The 24,997-nt window shown below is 51.2% G+C and overlaps 12 protein-coding genes across 12 annotated transcripts; 6 read left to right on the top strand and 6 right to left on the bottom strand.

Moving 5' to 3' along the window:
* Window positions 1-554: 554 nt before the first annotated feature.
* N7481_003903 (pyruvate kinase CDC19) lies at window positions 555-2,566 on the bottom strand (the record flags this gene model as incomplete). The annotated part of the gene is made up of 7 exons (XM_057263122.1): window positions 555-885; window positions 951-1,336; window positions 1,386-1,785; window positions 1,894-2,096; window positions 2,156-2,202; window positions 2,260-2,304; window positions 2,443-2,566. The coding sequence occupies 7 exons, from the start codon at window positions 2,564-2,566 to the stop codon at window positions 555-557; spliced, it is 1,536 nt and encodes a 511-aa protein (XP_057124783.1).
* A 1,052-nt stretch (window positions 2,567-3,618) lies between these two features.
* On the top strand, window positions 3,619-4,072 carry N7481_003902 (DUF1748 domain-containing protein; the record flags this gene model as incomplete). Its single annotated transcript, XM_057263121.1, has 3 exons — window positions 3,619-3,670; window positions 3,738-3,780; window positions 3,937-4,072. The coding sequence occupies 3 exons, from the start codon at window positions 3,619-3,621 to the stop codon at window positions 4,070-4,072; spliced, it is 231 nt and encodes a 76-aa protein (XP_057124782.1).
* A 649-nt stretch (window positions 4,073-4,721) lies between these two features.
* N7481_003901 (F-box protein) lies at window positions 4,722-6,216 on the bottom strand (the record flags this gene model as incomplete). The annotated part of the gene is made up of 3 exons (XM_057263120.1): window positions 4,722-4,843; window positions 4,912-6,100; window positions 6,190-6,216. 3 exons carry the CDS (start codon window positions 6,214-6,216, stop codon window positions 4,722-4,724), a joined length of 1,338 nt encoding a protein of 445 aa, XP_057124781.1.
* Window positions 6,217-7,470: 1,254 nt separating this feature from the next.
* N7481_003900 (uncharacterized protein) lies at window positions 7,471-9,831 on the top strand (the record flags this gene model as incomplete). Its single annotated transcript, XM_057263119.1, has 1 exon — window positions 7,471-9,831. One exon carries the CDS (start codon window positions 7,471-7,473, stop codon window positions 9,829-9,831), a length of 2,361 nt encoding a protein of 786 aa, XP_057124780.1.
* A 560-nt stretch (window positions 9,832-10,391) lies between these two features.
* On the top strand, window positions 10,392-11,693 carry N7481_003899 (serine hydrolase domain-containing protein; the record flags this gene model as incomplete). The annotated part of the gene is made up of 1 exon (XM_057263118.1): window positions 10,392-11,693. The coding sequence occupies one exon, from the start codon at window positions 10,392-10,394 to the stop codon at window positions 11,691-11,693; it is 1,302 nt and encodes a 433-aa protein (XP_057124779.1).
* Window positions 11,694-11,840: 147 nt separating this feature from the next.
* On the bottom strand, window positions 11,841-12,617 carry N7481_003898 (uncharacterized protein; the record flags this gene model as incomplete). Its single annotated transcript, XM_057263117.1, has 1 exon — window positions 11,841-12,617. The coding sequence occupies one exon, from the start codon at window positions 12,615-12,617 to the stop codon at window positions 11,841-11,843; it is 777 nt and encodes a 258-aa protein (XP_057124778.1).
* A 477-nt stretch (window positions 12,618-13,094) lies between these two features.
* Window positions 13,095-14,392, top strand: N7481_003897 (DUF1769 domain-containing protein; the record flags this gene model as incomplete). The annotated part of the gene is made up of 4 exons (XM_057263116.1): window positions 13,095-13,097; window positions 13,335-13,500; window positions 13,584-14,099; window positions 14,181-14,392. 4 exons carry the CDS (start codon window positions 13,095-13,097, stop codon window positions 14,390-14,392), a joined length of 897 nt encoding a protein of 298 aa, XP_057124777.1.
* Window positions 14,393-14,543: 151 nt separating this feature from the next.
* Window positions 14,544-15,817, bottom strand: lysB (homoisocitrate dehydrogenase lysB; the record flags this gene model as incomplete). The annotated part of the gene is made up of 4 exons (XM_057263115.1): window positions 14,544-15,384; window positions 15,454-15,623; window positions 15,685-15,725; window positions 15,790-15,817. The coding sequence occupies 4 exons, from the start codon at window positions 15,815-15,817 to the stop codon at window positions 14,544-14,546; spliced, it is 1,080 nt and encodes a 359-aa protein (XP_057124776.1).
* A 699-nt stretch (window positions 15,818-16,516) lies between these two features.
* N7481_003895 (uncharacterized protein) lies at window positions 16,517-17,545 on the top strand (the record flags this gene model as incomplete). The annotated part of the gene is made up of 3 exons (XM_057263114.1): window positions 16,517-16,757; window positions 16,825-16,957; window positions 17,044-17,545. 3 exons carry the CDS (start codon window positions 16,517-16,519, stop codon window positions 17,543-17,545), a joined length of 876 nt encoding a protein of 291 aa, XP_057124775.1.
* Window positions 17,546-17,617: 72 nt separating this feature from the next.
* On the bottom strand, window positions 17,618-19,254 carry N7481_003894 (Zn(II)2Cys6 transcription factor; the record flags this gene model as incomplete). The annotated part of the gene is made up of 4 exons (XM_057263113.1): window positions 17,618-18,283; window positions 18,358-18,495; window positions 18,554-19,141; window positions 19,198-19,254. 4 exons carry the CDS (start codon window positions 19,252-19,254, stop codon window positions 17,618-17,620), a joined length of 1,449 nt encoding a protein of 482 aa, XP_057124774.1.
* A 1,065-nt stretch (window positions 19,255-20,319) lies between these two features.
* N7481_003893 (uncharacterized protein) lies at window positions 20,320-22,531 on the top strand (the record flags this gene model as incomplete). The annotated part of the gene is made up of 2 exons (XM_057263112.1): window positions 20,320-21,333; window positions 21,386-22,531. 2 exons carry the CDS (start codon window positions 20,320-20,322, stop codon window positions 22,529-22,531), a joined length of 2,160 nt encoding a protein of 719 aa, XP_057124773.1.
* A 754-nt stretch (window positions 22,532-23,285) lies between these two features.
* On the bottom strand, window positions 23,286-24,836 carry N7481_003892 (uncharacterized protein; the record flags this gene model as incomplete). The annotated part of the gene is made up of 3 exons (XM_057263111.1): window positions 23,286-24,310; window positions 24,351-24,727; window positions 24,799-24,836. The coding sequence occupies 3 exons, from the start codon at window positions 24,834-24,836 to the stop codon at window positions 23,286-23,288; spliced, it is 1,440 nt and encodes a 479-aa protein (XP_057124772.1).
* Window positions 24,837-24,997: the final 161 nt, after the last annotated feature.

The following is a 24,997-nucleotide window of genomic DNA, read 5'->3' as shown; positions in this document are numbered from 1 at the left end:
CTTCTCCTTCTTCATCTGCTTCTGCCTCGTTTGTGTCGTGGAAATCATGCGCAACCCAAGAAAAGTGCCCTTGTGCATGTCTCTTTGAGAATACAGCACCAGCTGGATAGCGCAGTACACCTGCAGCAAACCATCCCGCGCATGACGTGCAGTTGAAAGACTGGGCTCACTCGCAGAATGTTGCGAATAGGACTAATCATCTTCATGAACATGGTGGACACACTAATCTCCCTAGGTCTATGTCTATTGATTTCTCTTTAGGGATATCTAGGCTAGCTAACAACGCACTTGACCTGAAGGCATTAAATTCGTTCTCATTTACATCACATGCATTAACCTTCCCCCCAAAGCAATGGTCCTGACCATGGCACAGCAACGATCTTTGGCTTCGAAGGAGCAAGAAAACAGGGAGAGAAAAAAAAAAGATAAGAAAGGTATGTAAACCCCACCCGCGCACCAGCGTGAAACAGTTTAAAAAATAAGAAAAGCAAGAAATGTTATCGGGGGCATAGATCTGTTCGCTGACTTTTTGTTGTCTTCGACGCAGAGCAGATTTACTCTTCGGCGAGACCAAGGTTCTCCTCTGCGGGGACCACACGAACGGTGTTGGTGTGGCCCATACCGCCACGCCATCCCTGGACGCAGACGATGGGGTCGCCCTTGTTAACGATGCCGAGCTTGAGGCCGTGGTTAATGGCCCACTTAAGACGGCGGTCGACATCCTCCTGCCAGATCTTAACGTTGAAGTCGGGCTTCTTCTCAGAGAAGTAGAAGGGCCAGACACCGCGGTACAGGTGAGAGTACCGGGAAGCGGTAGCGTTACGAGTGACCATGATGATAGGGCAGACAGGGCGGTACTTGGACAGAAGGCGGGCAGTTTTACCACTGCAAATTTGGTCAGTACGCAATCAAACACGTCAATACTCGACAAACAACAATGTTCGACATACCTGGTGGTCAGGACGACAATGGCGCCGGCATTCAGCTCCAGACTGGCGCTAACAGCGGCCATGGCAATGGACTCGGAGGTCTCAGTGGGGCGAGGAGCCAGGTTGCGGAGCTCATCGAAGATCTGGAAGTGGGGGATGGTGACCTCGGCCAGAAGGCAGGTCTCGTGCATCATCTTGACGGCCTCGCAAGGGTAGTTACCCTTGGCAGTCTCACCCGACAGCATGACACAGTCAGCACCGTCAAGGACGGCGTTGGCAACGTCTGAAACCTCGGCACGGGTAGGACGGGGGTTGTATGTCATGGACTCCAGCATCTGGGTGGCACAGATAACGGGCTTGCCCTTGATGTTGCACTTGGCGATCATCATCTTCTGGGCGATGAAGACCTTGGGGGGCGGGGATCTCGATACCCAGGTCACCACGGGCGACCATGACACCGTCAGTCTCCTGGAGGATCTCATCGAAGTTGTTAACACCCTGCTGGTTCTCAACCTTGGCAATGATCTGGATCTCCTTGCCCTCCTCGCCGAGGACCTCACGAATGCGAGTAATGTCGCTGCCGCGGCGGATAAATGAAGCGAAGACCATGTCAACGTTGTTCTTGACACCGAACCTCAGGTCGGCGATATCCTTCTCAGAGAGAGCGGGCAGGTCTACGTCGGTACCGGGCAGGTTGACACCCTTGCGGGAAGAGATGTTGCCGTTGTTCAAGCACTTGACGCGCAGGGTCTTATCATCCACAACCTCGATCACCTCGAACGACAGAATACCATCGTCAACATAGATGAGCTTGCCGGGGGAGATCACCTTGGTGATGTTCTTATAGTCAAGGTACCTGTTGTTGCACGCCAGTCAGAAAACGATTGTTCGTGATCGCCACCATTGCGGTCGGGCAGGCTCAGCGGTTCTGAACAACCTCCGAGGAACGGGAATGAGTTCTTACATGTTCTTATCGTCACAGGCGGCGGCGTAGGCATCGTCGGTGGTGATGTTGAGCTCGTGGCCAATCTTGATGGGGATGTCGGCATCGTCAACGGTGTTACCAGTACGGATCTCAGGGCCCTTGGTGTCAAGGGCGATGGCCAGAGGACGGCCAGTCTGGACGCGAGCAGCTTCACGGGCGTGATCGATCACAGATTGGTGGTACTGGTGGCAAGGTCAATCGGATTATCCTTGGATGGTAATCTTACTGATAAGTTACTCACCTCATAAGAGCCGTGGGAGAAGTTCATGCGAACAACGTTGAGACCCACTACAATCCAGTCAGTCCTATCCGATCAGTTTGCTACGGAGGAGCTTCGCGCCGTACCTGTGCGGAGGGCGTTGATCTTCTCGACGGAGTTGGTCTTGGGACCTGCGGAGGGAATCTGGTCAGCAAAAAGATTTTTTTTTGTCACCCCATCTTGCCTTGTGGATGGGTATATGGGCTCCTCTTTCGAGACTATCCTTGGGGGAGAGAATAAAAAGGAGTGGCCTTGGGGCAGACACATACCAATGGTGCCGATGATAGAGGTGCGGCGGAAGTTCTTGGCCGGCACCATCTCGGTGTTAAGCTTGGAGTGCCATTCCAGCTTCATGCGGTTGCTCAGGTGGTCAAGGGAAGAAGTGGCCGCCATTTTGTATTGCTAGATAAACTGTTGGATAGTTTAGGGTAGCAGAAGGGGAGGATCAATTGGACTTAAAAGAGGAGGAAGGATGGGGAGGGAAGCGAGGAGGGGGGAGAAAAGGTGGGTGAGGGGCGGGAGGGAAAATGTTGGCCGCCGACAGTCTCATCCCCGGTGGACGTGGATTCCTCCGCCCCAGCTTTTTACGGTGAATGGAGTACGGTCTACGGTGAGTCGCCTTGGCTAGCTTTGCTTTTGTCTTTGCCTTTGCCTTTGGTTTTGGTTTTCATTCCTCCCGTTTTACATTTATTACATTACATTTATGATATCATTTGTGCCTGCCCAACTCTACGGAGTACTGTGCACCCTGCTGCCCTCGCCTTGCTGTAACCCATTGGACATATCGGAACCGGCGGCAGCCCTGTCGGCTAACAATTGGGAGAGAAAAAAAAAAGGGAAAAAAAACAATCAATGTACTGTAGACCTCCGCAAGTGGAGGATCGTGCTGGCATAACCAGCGTAGATTGGGTCCCATTTATCATGGAATGTGACAAATAGCGACACCCAATTGACTGAATCTCGAACCCCTCCTCCTGGACAAAAATGGCATTTCGGTGGGCTCAACTTGGTCCAACGCCACGCCACTACCGATAACGCTAGCTATCGATACCGAGACAGGGAGCACCGTAGCGTAAGGTAGGGTAGCAGATCATTGCTGGGAGAGCAACCCCCACTTTCATTTTTATCCTCACCGCTTTAGGCAGAACAATATACTGATTCATGAGAGATATCAGGTGATATCAGGTGATCCTGATCGACCAGCCACTTTAATTACGTAACATCACAGCCACCGTCATGTGAAAGAGACCCACGTGAGGCTTAGAGTCCCCGTCCGCTGCCTGACCTGCTAACTCGACCGCTTCGTCCTCACGATCTACGATTTCTGATGCTCCTCGGTCTTCTATTCCCATTCTACCCATTCCTCAAAATGGTGCGTGTCATATACTCTCTTTCCACCGGTCCACAACCCCCAACCATCTCGACAGCCCGAACTAACCTCAACCATGTCCAAACAGTTCGGCCGTATCACTCACTACGCATTTGATGCGGTACTCTGTAAGTCCTCCTTTCTCGACCCCACTCAAATTCAGAAACGCGTCAATACTGACTGTGAACCTCGCAGTCTCCGCCTTCCTGGCTGGTGTCAAGCGCTCTACAGGTCTCACGTAAATACCACCCCACTCTATCCTCCGACCTCGGTTCCTTCCTCTTTATACCATACGCCCCCCTCTCGGGCACCGAACAAGCAGGCTAACTCGGTTGACCTCGCCGCACCTCCCTTTTGAGGGTTGTGTGTGTGCGGGGACGTTTGATAGCCCCAGTCTCGACTCTGATAAGATCTCCGACAGCAAAGACGTCAAGAAGTGGATCGACAGCTACCTCGGTGTTGGGGAGTGGGTTATGGATCAATCGGTGGTGGTGATGGGTTCATCAGGCTGGTTCGAGCGGAGACGGTGATTCTGATTTGACCATGTAAATTGGCAAGCGACGACAATTTCTTCGATCCAACTCTTCTCGACTTGACATCCGGCCCATTGTGGTGACTGTACGACTTCTTCGACGGCATTTGTGCATATCATATGCATGGCATGTCCTATGCATATTCTCTTCACGCTTGAAAGTGGACTTGCAATGAGGCCATGGCTGGATTCACGAGTGACGAACAACTCTTCTCTTCTCGCGCTGTGCTGTGCTGTGCTGCACTCCAGCCTCTACTTTTGACATCCTGTTCAGAGCTACGGCGTCTTTGGCTTCCTTCCTTCCTTCCTTTCGATACCTTTTGTACCTGTATCTATTCTATCTGCGCCTCGTGGAATCCATTGCATCTTACCTCACATTCAGACAGGGTTCAATTCAATCAGTAGTCTACACCACTTTTAAGAAGCTATCTATCACATAGTATGTGAGCTCTATGGGGTGGATCGGCTTCTGCCTATGTGGAGCCCGTTATTATTCCAATGATTGGTGCAGGAAGAGGCAAAAAATTAATCGACAATCCTATTAGACTTTGCAATGGTTGCCTATGGAAGTGCAAGCAAACAGAAGGGGTATGTAAACAGGAGAGACACAGGATGACATGGTGGTATCCACAAAAGAAACACGCGATTTATGTTTTCAGGAGGGTGTCAATATCCACGCGGCGGTAATAAGAGATGTGGCCCATCTCCTGCCAATAATGGGCAATGTACTCCGTAGACACAAGAATGAGCTGAGATGATATGTAGGTGTCTGCGAGCGATGATTTTATTAGCTGGTCATTTTTACATGCTAGTCTGGTCGGGGAAATGATAACTTACCATCATGGAAGCCAAGGCCAGCGACGTGTCCCTGGGCCCGTACAATGCGAGCACCCTTGAAGGGCTCCTCGTTTCCTACTTTGATGAGACCCTTTGGTCCAATATCGCTCGAGAGAAATGTGGTTTCTCCTCGGGGCACATTGGGGTCTCCCGTCAATTTGAGGGCATGCAAACTTCCGCTCGGGACTTCGTCCGTATTATCCTCAACCTCCTCATCTTCCGGTGGGTCACCCTGAATTATAAGAAGAAATTCACACCCGTGAGCTGAATAGTCCCCGACCCAAATACCTTGATAGGGCTTTGCTTTAGTTGGTGTGTACAAAGTCGGATCGAGCGTGGAATACGTAATCATAGCTGAGTTGTGGCCCGGCGATACCATCAATCGAAAGTTTGTCCATCGACGAATGCGAAATGCTTCTTGGGATGCTTCAGACCAATGCCCAGGATCTGTTACATCCACGTCTTCAGTCGATCTGACTACACGACTTTTGCTGGGAATAGTCGGTGGTGGCCAAAGGTGATCAGACTCTTGGACATCGGTATCCTGATTGGAGCACAGAATAAGCGAATTAAACAGATGATTGGCCTCAGCAGGCATGTGCATCTTGCGCTCTGCCATCCAAGTTTGGCATTCAGATGTCGGCTCTGAAGGCTCCATATCCTTGAGGAGTAGCACGGGGTCATCTAACCACAGGCTGACAGTGGGGTGGAATGACTGGATCATCACATCTGGGTGTGCTTCCCAAACCTGGAATTCAGGGGAGCCTCGATCCGCAATTAAACGGTATGCCTCGATCACGCCCCGTCGGTTATCGTAGCGGGCTAGAATCAAATTTCCAGTGTGTTCGTTGTCTGCGAACCAGATTTTGTTCTGAGGTATGAACCAGTAGGGCAGATGGGCGAGGTACAATCGGCGAAATGTGTCAAAGGGGCCCGAATCGTGGATCGGAAATGGAAGATGGGAGTTGAGTAGTCGGTTCCACAAAAGGTCGTTGGAGGCATGTTCGCCGAGGGCACGGCACGTAGCGGACACGCGGGCAAGATCGTGCGGGGAAAGGAATGAAAGGATCGAATGAAGGATCTCGGCGGGTAGTTTATCGATTATTGATGATGCATGAGTAGTATGGGTCCACTGTTGGTCATGGAGAATATCGTCGATGTACTTTCGGCGTTTCAGAAGCGCAGAAGCCTGTCCAACCAGTCAGTTCAAATGCCCCTCACCGGCCGGTAGACGAGATCGCCTTGCCATACACGATTCTAGCTTTCGGTGGGACATACCTCGTTCGAAGACACCACGTCTGCCATGATTCCCGTCAACCTCCCAGTGTTGGTCTTGAAGAGAGGAGGAAGTGTGTGGGTATTGATGCTAGCTCGAACCCCTTCGGCGACGCAGATGACATCACATGAGAGCAAGCGGGTGAAGGAGCATTTGGTGATGTGGGGGAGGGGGTTGCAACAAAGAGTAAACTAAAGAGGAAGCTCCGCCCTAGACGGATTCCAACTAGACGGGCTCTAATGCCGGGGCAAAGTGTGTGCGTTGGAGAGGAGGGGACCAGGGAGGCACACCTGGATGTCAAAGGTGAGTGGTTGGCCAAGCTGATAAGATAATGAGACCCCAAATGAAAATGGAGCCAATTCCGCAAATGAAAACAGGGCGTGGGGTGAACCTGAAATTCGACAGCGGCTGGCTGGGACGGATTTCAAGGACGACGATCTTCGGGACCAAACTGGGAGAAGTTGGTTCCCCGCGAGTGGCGATGGAGATCCTTCGGCCCGGCTGCGGTTAAGCTTCCAATCCCCATCACGTTGAGAAAAGTATGTACATATGGGTATGGATCACTGCGAGGGTTGTACCATTAAATGTTTGGCATTTCAGTGTGTAGGACAAGCCTTTGAGGTCTCAGTGGAATCGATAGTAGTACTGGATTATTCATGGTTTTTTTTTTTTTTTAACAAAGTTGGGTATGCCAAGTGATGAATATTAACGATCCATGGATGTATAAATAGTATTCAAGTTTTGAGGTTAACTGACCGCGACCAGCCAATCTCACAGAAAGAGTAACCCTTAATTTACACCTGGGCACCTGATTATTAGAAGCTCAATAATTTACATCGACGATGCTATGGTCTAACAGCGCTGGGCAAACATGAATATTATGATGTTTACCGGCATTGGGGATCACGTGACCCACCATTCCTAAAACGGTAGGTTGTTTACCATCCGGAGTAGGTAAGCACATATCAGCCCAGACACGCGCAGGCGCGACTTTGCTGCCTGTATCTGTGCCTGCCTAGTATGCCTCTGCCAGGAAAAGCGCCACTGGCCCCACCTGCGCGTCTGAATGTTTGTTTATGTTGTGATGTATACAATTCCTTCTCTTTTATAAGCGTGGTGCATTAAATCCCTTTCTCTCTGATTTGTTGTTGTCCTGCTACATTGCATTTCTATTCGGCCCAACTCTTTGATATTCTAAACAACTACTTTGTTGTACTACCCAGTCCTCTATATTCTATTCCCTTTTCTTTGATATTGCTTCGCTCTTCAATCACGACGCAAATATGGAGACGCGATCATCCTGCCGAAAGCGCAGGAATAGTGCCATATCAATCTTAGCCAGCGAGCCTCCTGTTTCCCATCGGACGAGACAAGCTGCAGCTGCAGCAACAGAATTTGTCGAATCCAAGCAGCAAGAGACAAGTACGCCTCGGAAGTCTAGGAAGCGAGTACGTTTTTCGGACCCCGGTCCTTTGCTGCATGACACTACGGTAGGCTCCACCGGCTTGACTCCGGCAATGAAACGCACCTCATTTGAGCCTTCCAGCAAGTTTTCTCGGCGTGGAAATCAGACCCCGAGCCGCAGTGCACGCCGGAGATCGGCACCATTGCCTCGTTTCCAATGGGCTTTTGACCCAGTCGAAGAACATGACGAATTCTCTTCAGAACGAGTCTACCAGTTCACTCCTCTACGCCAGATCTTGGATTGCCGTACACAACGGAGAATCCGCCGGATTGGATTGAGTGATGAGATTACTCAGATCGAGCGAGAGAAACGTGAGAGCCGCAATTTTGAGAAGACGCTATACACACTCCGCCAGGAGCGAGACGACTTGCAACGTGAACTGGATTCTATGAAACAAAGCGATGATGTTGATAGTCGTCTGCCATCCTACGAATCATTTTGGATGTCGTCACAGGCTGGCGTTCATCAAACTGAGCCCCAGCGAGCGATCTCTCACGAGGGAATCTCTGTGGCTTCCGACAGGGACCAGAACGAGACGTTCCAAATTGCCGATGGAGATACCTTCACGCTCAATGACAGTGCCATAATTGTCTCTAATTCGCCAGACTTTCGTGCTATGCGTGAATACAACACGCCAGTGCCGGAAAGTCTGATGTATGACGAGGAATCAACTATAGCAAACGTCGCGACCCAGACATCATTTGCTGATAACCACGCAAATTCGGATATGTACAACTTGACCCTGGACTTGGAGATGGCTCGATCGGAAAAAGAGAAACTGTTCAATAGATGTCGCTCACAAATATCCGCTTTCGAGGACGCTAGTGTGGGCGATATCCTTCGCTTACCTTCACCCCCTCAAGACTTCTTCGATAATATTGTCAGCACCTTGACAACTGCTCTGTCCCGTGCCGCTGAAGCCACGGAGGCCCTTAAAGGTATCAACGAAGAATGCTCTAGTCTAGGCTTCTCTGGCGCCAGTGCGGAAGAAGTGGTCTCTGACATAAAAAGCCACTTCCATTCGGCACGCCTGGAGCTCGAGCGGGCTATCCCGGGTGAGACCGCTGGTGTCAGCCTAGCGAACGGGAAAGCAACACTAGGTGCCTTAGTACAGCGAGTGCGGTCATTGGCAAAAGACCTTCAGGCGGAACGAAAACACCACCATGGCTCGCTTGGCCGAGAAAAGGCGCTCCGAGGACAGTTCGACAACCTTTTGTATCGGTATGAAGCGACAGCAAACAAAATCGGCAACCTCGAAGATTCTATCGCGTCCTCTGCCGGCGACATGTTACATACCAGAATGCGACTTCAGGACCTCGAAAACGAAGACCAGGAAAAAACCATCGGGATTGACAGATTAAACACCGCCCTGGATAAATATCACGAGGATATGAAGAGTCTTGAAAACTTGGTCAGCAGGCTGGAAGATGAAAACGTCGCCGTAAAGGCGAAGTACAAACAGCAGATTGCGAAACTTAAGCAACAAGTCGCTAGTGAGCGGCAACAGCGCTCTGAAACCGAAAGCTCTGCTTCCGAGTATGAGACGCGAATCCGGCTACTCGAAGAAACCGTGGAGCAGAATCGGATCAAAGCATGTGATCTGATGGCGCAGGTGGAATGCCTTGAGAAAGAACAACGCGTTGCCTCCAATGCTCTTGGCAAAACGGCCTCGGAGGAACTGCAACAACACGAGCAAGAAACGGGGACCCTCAATGTTCGTATCTCTGAGCTTAATACATCACTTGATGAAGCAAAGTGCGAAGCAGATCGTCTGCGTCAGGTCAATATCGGCCTGGAGGAACAGCTACGGATCGAAACTGAGGCTCGTGACGAAATGCTCGATAAATGGGCTGCTGAGCAAGCGCGATCATTTGCTTTCATGAAAGAGAGCGTGGGGTTGGAGCGACGGCGAGCAAAGGCTCGTGCCGCTAATTGGGAGCTCAAATCCGACGATCTTATGTCTGATGGAACTACTGTTATGGGTAGTGAACCTATTACGCCTGTCAGCATGACTCGTTTCGTTGATGTCGAGTACGGACGTGGCAAGAACCGCAAGCGTATCGACAGCGGTGTTAGAATTCTCACGAAGGAGGATCTTTTGAGTGAGGATGTCCCTGATCTGCGAACTGAGCTGGACTCAGATCCTGATTTGCCCACTATGGATTTGATCGATGTGTAGATGGCGTACCCCAATTCACTCTTTTCTAATTCTTTTTTTTGTCGTGATCTGGATTCTATCCGTTGGTCAATCTTTCTTGTCTAAGATTTCTTTTCAATAGTTTTTGCAAATACGGAATTAAAGCTAATCAGCTAATTGCACATCTTTTATTTTTGATTCTCCTTGCTGCCCTGCTTGACCGGCGGGGTTCCCGTAACCGGATTGGATGGCGCTTTGAGACTGAAGGGGGCGCGTCGCCCTCGGACGAACATGATACTAATGCTGCATATGGTATAATATAAACCCCCTGGAAGGTGAAGATGCCAAATCTCGTCCAGTGCGGGGCTGAGAGCCTCGTCGGGCTCACCCGCCTGCAAGATACTCGTACGAGATGCGCTCGCACGTCGCAAAGTGGGGACATCAACACGGATTGAAACGCAGATCTCAGCGAGAATGCAACATTGTTACAACTCCCTCGGATTGCAGTCAATGTTCAAGCAGCCCCATGAACTTGACATATATCTCTTAAGGAATGGTCATCCTAAGTTTGCTCTGTTGCAGCCTCAAAATATTATTCCAAGATGCGATTTCAAGCTGCGGCCACCATCGGCCTCATCACCTCATTCCTCTCATTCGCAGCAGCCGCAGACCGTGTTTTGAGAGGCGGTTCGCCAGAGTCTGTCGGTCTTCTGCCGGAGCCACTTGCACAAATGCAGATGAATCTGAGCCAATATACTCGCCCAGCAAACTATGGATCCCACTCGTACGATGAAGTACATCCCATTTTACCGGGAGGCTCTGTTATCGTCGGCCACAAGGCAGCCGTCGTGAGCTCATTCGCCTTCGGCAATGCCAGTTTATATGCTGATGCAAATGGCACGCTTCTTCCACCGGACGCGTGGGTCTCGACAAGAATGGACACGATTTATGACATGGCTAGCTTAACGAAGGTATTTACGGCTATCACAGCATTACGAGTCATCGATGACGGGAAATTGGATCTACACAAACCAGTCGCGTCCTATATTCCCGAGTTCGCAACAAATGGGAAAGGAAATGTCACCGTCCTGATGCTGCTCACTCATACCAGCGGGTTCCCTCCTGATCCCGAACCAGGGCTATACGACCCGAGCTATGAGAATATGCAGCAGCGCGTCGAAGCAATCATTCAACATAAGCTGGTCAATCCTCCTGGGTCAACCTATACGTACTCGGACCTCAATTTTATGAACCTGCGCTTCATGTTAGAGAAAGTCACCGGAACGCCATTTGAAGATCTTGTGCATTCTTGGACTCGAAATTTGGGAATGACTAGTACCTTCTTCAATAAGGGTAATATCAGAGCTGAGTCATTGGGATTTTATTCACGCATGGCACCGACCGAGTACCAAATTGAAGTCCTCGGCTCCTCTGAGCCTAAACGTCCCCAACCGGTGCGGGGCACTGTACACGACGAGAATGCCTGGGCTTTGAATGGAGTGAGTGGACATGCGGGTCTTTTTGCTTCCGCGGGCGATGTGGCCATTTTGTGTCAGATGGTCTTAAATAACGGGACATATAACGGTAGGAGAATCTTGACTTCGAAAAGCGTTGACTTGATGTTCACCAACTTCAACGGGAAGTTTCCCGGCGATGAACATGGCGTTGGGTTTGAATTGAACCAGTCTTACTTCTCTGGGCCTATGGCTAATATCCAGGCCGGTGGCCATACTGGGTTTACAGGGACATCACTTGTGGTTGATAGGGCCTCCGATACATTCATGGTTCTTCTGGCTCATGCTGTGCACCCGAATCGGACTTGGTCTAGTAATAATATCGTTCGGCAGGCACTAGGTTACTGGGTGGCTCGGTCGCTTGGTCGGGATGTTGCTTTCCCGCTCTGATCTATACTACGTACCAGTAGCAAAGCAAACATTTGTGAAATATGATTAAATTTAACATTGTTTAAAACGCAAAAGGCCTTTCAGACCATGACATGAATTGGTATCTCTAAAAACAAATGCAATCCCGCAGTCTCCATATAACGAAATTTAAATAGCCGAATGAAGATCGGCCCCAGAAGCAAGTTGCGCAGTGGCGGGGGTCTGAGACTGTCTAGTTTCAAAGGAAGCCCGAGGAGACGAGAAGGGAGCAGTCTTGTGGCCTGGACCACGAGTCTTGGGTTCGTGGCCAGGGCGAGCAAAGAGAGCCCCGACAAGACTCAACAGATTACCCGTCCGCAAAGCCATTTGATAGCCCAAAGTCAAGGAAGTCACCACCAGTTCCTCCTGCAATTCCTGGTTCTGCTCCGCCAGACCCATAAACTCGATCCGGGCAATCTTCTTTAGACCCCAAATGTTCATTGTGAGCTTGGCCACGGGTAGTTGCTGCTCATCGCAGCAGACGAAGTCCCATGTGGTGAAATTGCTATCGCTGGACCAGGTCAGGGTGACCGGCGCGTCAATAGTAGATGCGGCAGTGGAGCGATGGGCATAGGAAGTCTTCAGACGACTCTGCGCAACGATTTGGTCTTTGCGTCCGTGGACTTCGTAGTCGGCATCGATGCTGATTACGTTCAAATCGCCGAGGCCGAATACCTCGCCAGTGGAATAGCGCTTGAACTTGAGACGCTTCTTGGCGAGTTGGTACTCGAGGATGTATAGAGGCTCTGCTTTGGGACTATTCTCGTCGGAAAGGAGCGATTTGAATTTCCGCCAGCCAAAGTCAACGCTGAGTCGAGGTGGTACCGATGAGCTTTGAGGACCTCGAGACTCGGCCGTAGTAGTATCAGGTTGTGCGCGGCGGGTGAGTTCGATGGAAGGCTCCATGGTGAAGAAAATGGATATCTTTGGGTATGAATTGGACAGATCAAAAGATAAAATTCAAGCAATTCACCTCCTGAACTGGCCCCCAGGCTCCTTTATACGAGTTGCGGTGCCGTATTGATAGATTCGGCCCACATTCCTTTTTTTTTTGGTTCGGGGCGGCCCTCACGCCCAGCACGCCCAGCATCCCGCCTCTGGGAGAGAGGGGCGCAGTTGGACGATTTAGGAGGTTCTGAGCGCAACAGCCAATAGAAATGGAAATAGAAATGGTGATCGGGCGGTCTCCGTGCTGGTACGTGATGTCATATGGCCCCCAACTTTGGCCCCCAAACTCAACCGCGATAAATCAAATCGGTGGGTGTATTATGGAGATGTTTCGGGTTTAACAGTTCTTCATAGTTTAGACTATGTAGTTTAAAGCGGCTTAGACTGTGGTTCCGAATGGTCTGAGAGAGGTTCTACGCGCTACTCTCACCAACCATGGTACGGTAGAGGAGAGAGAGAAAGAGAGTTCAAGTTGGACTCGATGTGAGCAGCCACGATCTGCAGTCCCCCACGGATGATGCTGTCACGACGTCAAATTATATAACAGGTACTACTAGTATGTAGAAAGGCCCCAGCACGATCCCGGTCTTACCAACTTGAACCTCCCATTCCCTACAACTACTACAACACAACACAGCTACCCGATCAGCTACCCGATAATATTTACCTCGAGAGCCATGCCCAGCCAAACCGAGCCCCCCCAAATACCGCCTGAGAGTGACGGCGGGTCCGGACTATGACCGATCAACACATCAACAGGTTGCGGTCAACGATAAGACGCTACATTTCGACGGCGACCGAGCAGCAGTGGACGTGGGCGTCCATATCCAGAACTTCTCCGGTACACACACACACACTCTCTCTCTCACACACACACACATCGATCCAGACCAGAGACGAAGTAGGTACTAACAACGGAGACAGGATACCCTGAGAATTCCCCGGAGACCAGCCCGTATTTCTCACAACCACTACACGCCCATGATCAGTACTCAATATCTTGCTCGTTCACTCCGAAACAGAATATCAATGGCAACGACCTAGTCTTCGGGAATGACTTCGACCATCCTATCCGCGATCGCCTACCAATGGGCTTCAACGCCGCATTGAAGACGGTCAAATGGGCGATCGACCCGTCTATCGACGGTGACGCCTATGCCGACAAACCATATCTCTACAGCCCCGCCCTGGCAACGTGGAACCAATTCCGCATCGGCGGAAAGAGTAATGCGGCTACTCCCAAATTAACGACCGAATATGTTGTGGAGGAGGGCGCTGATGGAGATGGCGTGGAGAGTCGCGCTTCAATCAACATCTCCGGCGATACGGCAAAGGCTCGTCGAAGCCATTTTCAAAATGAGAAGCACCGCAAGGCATTTGATTTCGAAGCTGGTAGGACATACTTGGCTGATTTTGGCAACGGGTACCTCTCTTTCAGCGGTAAGCGATTGTCGACTTCTCTCAAATTGCTAGTACTATCTTAGCTATCAAGGGAGTTTGGCTAATCTCATTTTCTGGCAGATATGTCGATTCATCTTCCAGGATTCACCATTCCCGTGATCAGTATGGTCGATGATACAATGAATGAATTGCGCTATGTTCTCAAGAATGTGAAAACCGGTGAGGTGTATCTGGCTGTCCTTTTCACTGTTGTCTGGGACCAACTTGAACGTGAAAATGCGCAAAACGGCGAGCAGACTGGAGAGCAGACTGGAGATCAAGACGTGGACTAGCCTCCCAGAATACACCCCAGAATTCACTAGTAGTATATTACTAGTGCCACTACGTCTACTAGAGGTGCTCACTAATCAAATACTCGAATGGCTTTTATTCAAACACCTATGGAACACCGGCTCGTCCCAAATCTATATACAATCTCATTTCTTACAGGCGCTTCAGGACATCGTCCAGAACCTCAGTGGTAGAGGCCTTGCCACCCATGTCGGGGGACAGGAACTTGCCCGCGTCGAGGTTACCGTCGACGGCAGCGTAAATCTTAGCAGCGGCGGCCTCCTCGCCGAGGAACTCCAGCATCAGAGCAACGGAGCGCAGGGTAGCGATGGGGTTGGCAATGTTCTGGCCCTCGATGTCGGGGGCACTACCGTGGCAGGGCTCACCAATAGCGAAGTTATCGCCAACGTTGGCGCTAGGAACCAGACCCAGAGAGCCGACCAGAGCAGCGGCACCGTCGGACAGAATGTCACCGTACAGGTTGGGGGCGACGATCACGTCGTAGTACTCGGGCTGACGGAAGAGCTTGTAGACCATGGAGTCGACGATCTGCTCCTCGACCAGAACGGAGGAGAACTTGTCGGCGGCCAGGGCCTTGCGGGCAGTCTCACGGAACAGACCGTCGGTCTGGGACAGGACGTTCGACTTGTGGGTGATGGTAACCATGGGCTGGTCGCGAATGGAGGTGGGGGCGGCGGAGCGGATCTTCTGGCGGCGCAGAGCGATTTCACCAGCAATGGTGGAGATGCGCGAGGAGGCACGCTCGGAGATGCGCTTGATGGCCTCGGCAACCTTGCCGTCGGGGCCCTCGTAGGTCTTCTCCTCCTTCACGTACAAGTCCTCGGTGTTCTCACGGACGATGACAAGGTCAATGGGGTTACCGTTGCTGCTGCCGATGGTAGTCTTGACGGGGCGGACGTTGGCGTACAGGTCGAGCTTCTTGCGAAGGGCGACGATGGGGGAGGAGTAGCCGGCAACCTTGCTGGAGGGGGAGCTGGAGGCGAATAGTGTTGGTGACTTTCTCATTGGATCTGGACTGGCAGTACAGAAGTTGAGTGCTTACCTGACGGCACCGAACAGAGCACCATCGCACTCCTTCTTCAGGGTCTCGACGGTCTTGTCCGGGAGAGCGGTACCGGTCTTCTTGAAGGTGTCATAACCAGCCTCCAGGTCAACGAAGTTGAATTTGAGGTTCAGGGACGAAGGGAGGGATTCAAGAATCCGACGGCCGGCCTGTATTTTGTCAATTGATTGCTCAGGGAGGACGATAACTCGGGTTTGTCTAGTTGCATACCGGGATGACCTCCCGTCCGATACCGTCACCGGGGATGAGACCTATAAGGGGGTGATGAGCATGCGTCCGCGGCAGATTGAATACAAGGACAGCAATTTCACTTACCAATGCGAAGAGTCCGAGCAGCAGCCATGGTGAATTGTTATGGGAATGCTTCCTGTCTTCGAGGACTCGCCGTCATCGGAGCTTTTTCGTTTTATGCCCGGCTCCGGGTGATCATTGATCCGGGTATACTTGTCTCCGGTTTTCGCCAGGGCAAAATGTACAAGATAATAGTAAAGGTAGGAGGTAGAATGGAATTGAGTAAAGCAGGGTTGTCCTTCTGGAACGCAGTACCGTTGTCTAGGACTATATTAGCGATTTAAGCCGCGAAACATTCACCCCGACGCAGCCTTGTAGAAAATCTGCCACAGGGTAAGCGAATCAGCAAGCATTGCCTAATTGGGACTGTTCTCGCGAGCATGGACTGTGTGGCTGACCCATGCTCAGGCCCCTTTAGAGCCCCTCTAGGGCCCCTCTTTGGCACCGGAATTGTAGGTTCCATCCTTCTTTTCACTATTTCTTTGTTCCACGCTACCTCAGCGATTTTTCAGCTGCAGAAAATTAAGTTTGAGAGCTGTTGAATATCCACGCTAAACCCAAAGTGGTCACTAACCGCGATGTACTCCAGACTGTAGAGATCTATACACTCGCGAAATGTGACCAACTATTATCAGCAGTTGAATATTTAAAGATGTGGCAGCCCAAGATTAATCTTCTAGTACACTCTTCACCCTTGCTGCTCATCCTTGAATCGCCTCTTTATCTACTCTGCAACTTTAAACTGTTTCGGATGCAACACCCCATCACCATGGTAGTGGACCACCTCTCATCCCGGGCGGAAAATGGATCCATCTCGACGGCCAGACGAAATATCGCAATTGCTGAACTTGTCATTTTCTCCGCCATTCACTTGATCCAAATCCCAATTCGCTTTGCACAAGAATGGCGATACTGGCACAATCGGAAAAAAAGGCATATCGCACGCTGCTTCATTTACTCTTGGTTCAGTATGATTGGAATTTTATCGCAACGTGAGTGGAAATTTTCCTGAGTAGGCTCGAATTATCGAAAGCTAAAAGAAAACCCGCTTTACAACAGTTCGCATTGCTAGCTCTGCGATGATAATTTCTAAAAGTAACCCCGATAAATCGATGCTCATTGCCGAGGCTTGCTTGCAAAGCGTGGGCCTTTCACCTCTTTTGTTTGAGGTTAGCCTGGTTCTTTTGCGAAGGTATGTATATCGTTCTCAATCTTCGATGACGAGAGGTTCTGCTGCTCGTTCTTGGATTTGCAAGACTAATGTGCGCCTTCCTGCAGTGGCCAAGCAGGAGAATACGGGAGGGGAAACTCGAAATGGTCCCTGCCCATTCGCATCGCACTTCATGGTTTCCGATTTCCAATATTTATCGCCATTGTGCTTGCGGTTGTCGGTGGAATTATCAACATCCGACCCTACGGAGAGGCTGGTTCGGTGGTGCTGGTCGTCACATTTGTGTTCGTCTGTGGCTTGGTCGGATGGCTGTCGTTTAAATGTCGATCTATTCTTCCTGCAACGGGCCGCCGAGGCGTCATGTTAACGATGTTAACTCTTCCTTTCTTGTTGGTGCGAGTCATTTATTTCCTTTTACAGGAGTATGGGCCACCAGCATTCAACCCGGCTTCCGGGAGCGTGGGGGTTCTTGCTTGCATGGGATTATTGATGGAACTCATCATCATTGGAATTTTCTTTCTGGCACGCACAGTGATAGAGCCGCTTTCGGGACCGAGCGAAAACAAGAGGCACATCACAACAAACGACGCAGAGTGGACTGAAAACTGAAGAGGCCAGGGAAGGCCTCTGCTCGGAAGGCAAATATCTTGATGTTCTGGATCTCTTGAAAATTTGAATGAATCATAGTAATTTCGTCGTATGATTTTCGGGCTTTGCTGCAGCGTAGGTCTTTGAAAGCTCGCCTAGGCGAGCTAGAAGCCACGTCCTCGTTGCAGGATCGGCAACTTCCATAGCCACTCGTAGTGGAAACCCCATTCTATAAGGGCCGAGAAGTCCAGCACTGCAATACTCGACCGATCGGCAAATTTGATCCCGATAGTAGATCACCATGGCTTCGTGGGGGCCTGGATAGGAGAAAGTTTTCAGAGTCTCGTGGACGATCACCATGCAAGAGTAATACCCGCAGTATATAGTGGCGTAGATCATGTCGGAGTAAGTTAAGATGACGGGGAACAAGGGATCATTTCTCCCAGACAAAGCCTCGGTGGGAGGGGGAGCGAATTTAATGTATTGCTCGTACCAGACATCGATTCTGCTTTGTAGTATCAGGGTTTCTTCTAGAGCAGCTGAAATGACCTGTAGGGCTTGTGGGGTTGACACGTCCATCTCTTTCAAGTGGTAGAGCTTATGGACAATGCTGGGGGTATATGTGAAGAAGGCAAAAAACTCCTCAACGATGTCGTGTAGATGTGTTGGTAAGCCTGGCGTATATTGCTGTCGCATCATCTGATGCCAATCTTCCGAGGCTAAGAAGCATTCTTCCCCGGAGAACATTGCGTGCATGACCTGGGCCATGGTTAGAACTTGGAACTCGGGCTTTAAGAGAATGTGTTGAGGGGCAATGATCGAGAATAACTTACGACCAGCCCTCGAGAATTCTTTAGTAAAGTGATATCAATTTCGTTTCGATAACGATCGGGACCTCTGGCCTTGATCAATTGCCCGAGACCTTTCGCATGTTGCATCCAAGACTCCGGGTTCTCAGTGTCGGTGAAAAGCTGTCTATGAATCAGGTTTTGGATATAACAAAGCGAAAGAATGCTCCCATAATCTTACCTCGTAGGTACAAAGTAGTACTACCGCACAAAATATGTGGGTTGAAAGACATTCGGAAGGATTTGTCAGGGCTTTGCGTAATCGAGACAATGCCTCCCCGTAGGAATAGCGAGCGTAGACAATCATTTCTTTATTCTGGAGGGATTTTCCAAAATGGTGTGCAACAAAGGATTTGATGGTAGCATCCAATGTCTGGTTATATCCATAGACAGATGGCAGGAGACTAAACCAATGGGAAACACGATTGTTCTGAGTAGCCGGGGCCGGCAGGGCGAAGTCGTCAATGAGAGTATTGATACTCTGCAATATGTTTAGATCTGCAGAGACCAAATTCGAAGGCCCTTCTTTTGAAAAGAGGATGAGTCCAGAATCCGAGGAATCACTCCCGAGGTTGGGTGATGATGAGGATGTATTGGAGGATGCGGAGCTGGACTGTTGCCGCCCAGAAGTAGCCTCATCATGCAGGGCCGGCTGTTTCCGCTTACTCCGATAGGGCTTTCCTGCTATGAACTTGAACCCTTTATCGTATCCAGGGCAAGGTTGGCCATATGTCTCACACTTGGCACATCCAGGTAGTCTTTCATCACACTGCCTGTGGCGTTAGTACAGGTGAGATCATTGAACTCACTTCCCACGGCGCATACCTTGACCCTGCGCTTTACACAGCGGCGGCAGCCACTGCTACGAGGCACTCCGACCATTTTCCAGCATATCGGATTATTAGTTGGGGAATTGATGGGATCCTAAAGATGCTCGTATTCCCACGCCGCAGCACAGGCGAAATGCTGACTAACATGGCGGGGCCTTGTTAAACCGCTCCGACAGTCTGTCTGAGCCCTACAAACAAACACAACACATTCATAACAGCCATGGTATTTTTGCTACATTCGATGTATATGGAAGAGATCATGAGATTTGAATTCCCAGCAGTGCTTTCCGAGTCAGATTCTGATGAGTAATTCTCAAATTCCTCATGGTTTGGACTGTTGACAAGGGTAAGCACTTAGCTGGCCCAAGCTCGGACCAGACCGAGGTCCTACAGATCAGAGGGGTAAGACACGGAGCTGAAATCTGGGGGTTTGATGTGTGTATGAGATGCATCGGGTGAGATAGCGCGACGCTGGTTGCTGCAGGCCATTCCACACGCGACTGATCGCCAATGGACCATGGACCACGGATTCCTGCGATCGGAGTGTGGCGCAGATCGATTTGCTGGGCCCAAGGGATATCATTTACATGTCAGATGTACCATGGTAGTTACCATATGACCTTTGATCGTTTGATGTATACACTGTCCTATGTACTATGTACTCTGCCGTCACACAAAGGAACATCTATTCCTTTTACTCCATAAACGAGATGACTAGGATGGCATTCAGGGGGCGTATTTTCGGGTATGAAATCATTGGCAATCCACTTTGTCACAGACAGATGGAAACTGGCCACTGCCCCTGAACCCGGAAGGCCAATGCTACTCGTAGAAGTGCAACTCCATAAGGTAAGGTAAGGCGCCGGCAGCCCCGTTGGCCACGCTAATCATTCACTAGTGGGCTTAGTTTCCCTGATCGGCCCTTCTTCACCCCCCTTCGACGTTTCTCAACACCGTGTTCACTCTCTTCAAACAAACGTTCTGTACAGCAATCTGTTTGTATAGCTTCGTTCTACCTCCGTCGCGCCCTCGGTGCGCTCAACGCGTTTTGACCTCTTCTTCCCACCACAATTGCGCCTGCCGGCCACCTTCCCCTGACCGCTTCGCCTGATCAACAATGTCCGACAACAACGCCCACCCTGGGGTCCGCAGCCTGCTGGCCAAATTCGAAACTGGCGACAGCCCTATCACCTCGCCTCCGTCGCGTGGAAGAACACCTGTGCCTTCTGATACTCCGGGATCCTCTGCACCAGGGTCCTCTGCAACGCGTCCACTTTCTCGCGTCCGCGCCAGCTTCGTGACCGTCGAGGGGGCCATCCAGTCAAACCCGGGTTCGCCATTGCGAAAGACTAGTGGACGAAGTGACAGCCCCGGAATCTTCGGGCCGAAGATCAACCAGGAAGAGGTGGAGGCACGTCGACAGAACGTGATCTCCCCAACACCCGACGGGAATAATAACAACGGCCAGGTCAGCATCATGGACCGAACTGTCAATGGAATCCAAGAAGGAACCGCGGCTTTGAGCCTAGATGGGAATGTTAGTGCCAAGGAACAGCCTTCATCTCGGGTCGTGAGCACGTCTTCCGTGGAGTCTGCATCCTCGAAGAAAGAGGAGCCTGCTGCATCTACGTCTGTGCCTGCGGCTACTTCTAACCACGCGGCGCAGCCAGAGAAACCGGCACCGAAGACGATGACCAAGAAGCCGTCGACTGTCCACGCCACAAAAACTACTACACCGAATAAGCCTGCCTCCGCCGCAACGTCAACCACCGCGAAACCCACGGCCAGTGCTACCGCAAAGCCTACCTCGGCGCGCGAATTAGCCAAGGAACGATCCAATGCGATTGCTCATAAGTCAAGCCGGGCCTCCCTCAACCCGGCTACCAAGACCGCTACGCGAACAGCTCGTGGTACAACCCCCTCTCAAGACGGCCCCAAGACATCATCTACCACCGCCCCGAGCAGCAAGCCCAGATCGAAATCGCCTACCAGGCCGGCTCGCCTACCATCCTCTGCGACTGCATCAACCACGGCGTCTTCTGGTAGATTGGGTGCTGCGGGTCCCTCAAACGGACGCACCACGACCACTGCTTCAACCCTCACACGCAAGCCGTCATCCCTCAAGAGTGCGGTTAATGCGCCCCCCAGCTCGGGGATCTACTACTTCTGGTGTTCGAAGACAGTCGTCTCGACCCTCTCTTGCCGCGCAGCCCGCACAAGAGCGCCCGAGCTCTCGGACTAGCGACCACGGCTCTAAGCCCGTTAACGAGGGATTCCTCGCCAGGATGATGCGTCCGACAGCCAGCTCGGCCAGCAAGACCCATGAAAGGCCCGAGGCTAAGAGCCCGCCAAAGACCAACCCTGCTCCATCCAAGACCACTACCCGGCGAGTCTCAGGCCATGGCGCCGTCCAGCCGAAAGCCCAGCCCGCAGCTCTTCGTCCCCGCAGCGAGAAGTCTCAGCCTGTCACCAAGGAGACTCCTGTCCCTTTTAAGGATGAGGCAAAGCCTGCGGAGAAGAGACAGGATAGCGAAAGCGAGAAGGAGAATGTGGACTCTGTTGCCCCCAAGGTTGAAGAACCGGCCGTGGAAGCACAGGAGGATACTATTGTCGAGCAACCTGAGCTCGAAAATCCCGTGGAAGAAGTCACCAAGAAGGCCGAACCCGCTGAAGCAAAGGAAATTGAAGTTTCTGCTAAAACTGTTCCTCAGCCCGCCGCCGAGCCCGTCTCTGAGTCGATTGAGTCGTCCAGCACCAAGGAGGACGTCACAAAGGCCCCTGTTGAGGCTCCCGTTGAGGCTCCCGTTGAGGCTCCCGTTGAGGCTCCCGTTGAGGCTCCCGTTGAGGCTCCCGTTGAGGCTCCCGTTGAGGCTCCTGTTGAGGCTCCCGTTGAGGCTCAAGCCCCCGTAGAGAGCAAAGAGAAGGCGATTGTGGAATCCCCGGCACAGCCAGAGGCAACACCAATCAAGGAACCCCAACCTGAGGCTGAGGTGAACGCTAACGGTGCTGAAGAGACTTCTAAGGTTCACGCCAAGGAAGCTATCGAGGATATCGCCAAGCCCAATGCCGTGGAGCCGGAGAAGCTCGAGGCCGAGATCACTGAGGTCCCTGAGGTCCCTAAGCCCACTGAAACACCTGTCCAGGTTGAGGAGGTCGTCCCCGAACCGATCAAGGATGCTATCGTGCCGGAGCTCACAGCTCAGTCTGCCGATGAGATACCCACGAAAGATTCTCCGGCCACGATTGAGCCTACTGCTCCCGCCGAGGAACCTGTCGTCCAGGCTAAGTCGGATACCGTTGATATCGACTTTGCCAACCAACTCAGTTAGATAATATCTTTCGTCCTCACTTGCATCATTACGTTCTCATCCGCCTGGGCAGCCCGTTTTTTCTAATCCTCTTGTGCTATACCCTTGACCTTTCTCCTCCCTTGTTGATTTTGTCTTCTCTCCTCTCTGAGCTGTGTGACATCTCTATTCTTTCGTGGGAGTTCATTTTCTTCTTTCAACCCAGTCAACATTCTGGATTATCTTTTGATGTCTAGGATATTGGTGTGGCTTGCATTCTAACTTTTTTTTCCGTGAGCATATGGCTTTTCTTGAGCGTTTCAGAGCATTATTCGGTTTCAGCATACTATTGTATTGTATTCTTGTCATTTACTACCAAGAGACGGGCTTTTTACGTTAGCACAATGCTAGTTTCTTGATATTTTCCGACCTCTCATGTCTTATGGGTAGTAGAGCCAGCCTAGCCATTGCCCAGATTTTTGCACAACTGGTAGCATTTACAATCAGAGACAAGATTTTCCTTCACAACAAATCATGCATATTTCTCATCATTTCTATCTTAGCCATAACCGTCCTGCGGTTAAGCAGACCACAAGCATAAGTCTACATTTCACACCTCAGGGCTAGCCTCAAGGAATAAATTCCAAAGAGAGCCTCAATACCGCATAACATGGAACAGGTAGATCGAACAATTTGATCAACAACAACGCTTTCAAAGAACCTGCACAGGAAATTTCCTCCAGGATATGGTGACAGAATGCTGATCAGCTTGAGTGAGCAAAGCCTTCCTTCCGCTTTAAAACTTCTTTTCCAACTTCTTAAAGAAGCGATTCATCCCGCTCTCCAGTTTATCCGCCTTGTCCTCCAGCTTGCGGCCCCGGGTTCCGGAGTTCTTCATGGACTTTTGCGCGTGTTGGTATACATGCGAGTTGGCCTCTGTTTCGGTTGGTCTGTAGAGTTGGTTGTGGACATCGTACTCTGACGCACCGGGCTGTGTCTGCTGCTGTGGTTGTTGTGATTTATCATATGAGAAGTTCGAGTATCCGGCGATTTGTACGGCTTGGTTGGGTTGGTGAGCTGGTGGTGATTGTGGTGAGCCATAGAGTTGCTGCTGCTGCTGCGCCTGCTGCGCCTGCTGCTGAGCATAAAGGTGGGCGTTGGGATCTTGCGGTGGCGGGGCAAAAGACATTGATCCCGGCGTGCTAGGCTGGAAGGATTGTTGATACGAGGGTATTCCTGGGCTTTGGATCGAGCCACGACTCGAGAGCGTTGCTGGGTTTGTTAGGCCTGCACTTGGCGGGGGCGAAGCGTATCCTGTTGCTCCAGTTACTGATGGGCCATTGTATGAGATACCCTGTGAAGCTTGCGGGCTTGTGAGAGCGGCCATTCCCACAGCTCCGCCTACCTGCGACGGCGGGGTATATGGGACGCCATGGTCAGCTGCCACCGCCGCTGCGAGACCGGTGCCATTAGCTCCATCTTCTGGGGGCGGAGTCTTCTCGCGATGTTTGATCGGTTCTGGGGCTGCAGGTGCGGCTGGGTTATAGGGCAGAGGTGCAAAGCTCTCTGGTGTTTTCTGTTCCAATACTGGGGATTGCTGTACCGAGCTGGGTTGTTGTTCGTCGGCTGTTGGTCCGCTTGGAGGCGGTGGTGGGAAGCTAGGAACTTGTTGGATCCCTTGTATAGCGGGCGCAGTTCCTGATGGGATCTCGGAACGCGAGTTGCGTGTCTGGCCATTCTGGTAGGCTGGATCAGTCACGGCGACATTCTCAAGCTGCTGTACGACCGAGCTCATGGGTTGTTCTGACTGAGCAGGGCGATCTGTTTCCAATTGATGTGTAGCCAGAACCCGGCCAACTACGTCTCAGGAATTGATTTGCATCCTCCAGAGTCCAGAAATAGATGTCGAGTGTGTGCAGACGTAGGAGGCTATGACGCTCGTTGCGGGGATCTCCACTGGGGAGGCGCCATTCATAATGGGCAGGTTGGTGCGGCGAACCAAGCCCATCCACTGTCAGAGTGCATTGGGTAGGGAACTGGGTTGAATGACGGATATGGACATTCTCCAAGCCTCCATGGAATGCATCTTGATCAGATGTTCCTGGATTGTTGGCAACCTCGATTCTTGCCTTGTTGTCGGCATCATCGTGGTAGATATATAGATACGAGCCCTTATCAAACCGGTGGTGTAAAGGCTTTGGGGTTGGCACCGTGAAATAAGAATGAATATCGGCGAAACTAGAGTGTTGCCTTGTCAGAACCCCTCCACATCACTGCGTCCTATGCGGGGAACGTTAGCCTCGACTCACACGGTTAGTAGACGCTCTTCGCCCGGTAGCGGAGGCATAGTTGCGGTGGTTTATTTAACCAAGATAGTCGAAATGCCAGGGGGGGAGGGGATTATATGCGAAGGGAGAAAAAAAAGAACTCACGAAATAATGCTGCCTTTTTAATGCACCTGGAGGGGCCAGTGTTCCTCCTCTGAGAGGGCTTCTGCAGCCGCCGAGT

This window comes from Penicillium waksmanii (genome assembly GCF_028829765.1).
Source record: "Penicillium waksmanii strain IBT 27052 chromosome Unknown utg000004l:1.0-5674109.0:1.0-5678898.0, whole genome shotgun sequence".
NCBI lineage: Eukaryota > Fungi > Ascomycota > Eurotiomycetes > Eurotiales > Aspergillaceae > Penicillium > Penicillium waksmanii.
The sequence above is the reverse complement of the archived record's forward strand: the minus strand, read 5'-3'. Positions and strand labels throughout refer to the sequence as shown.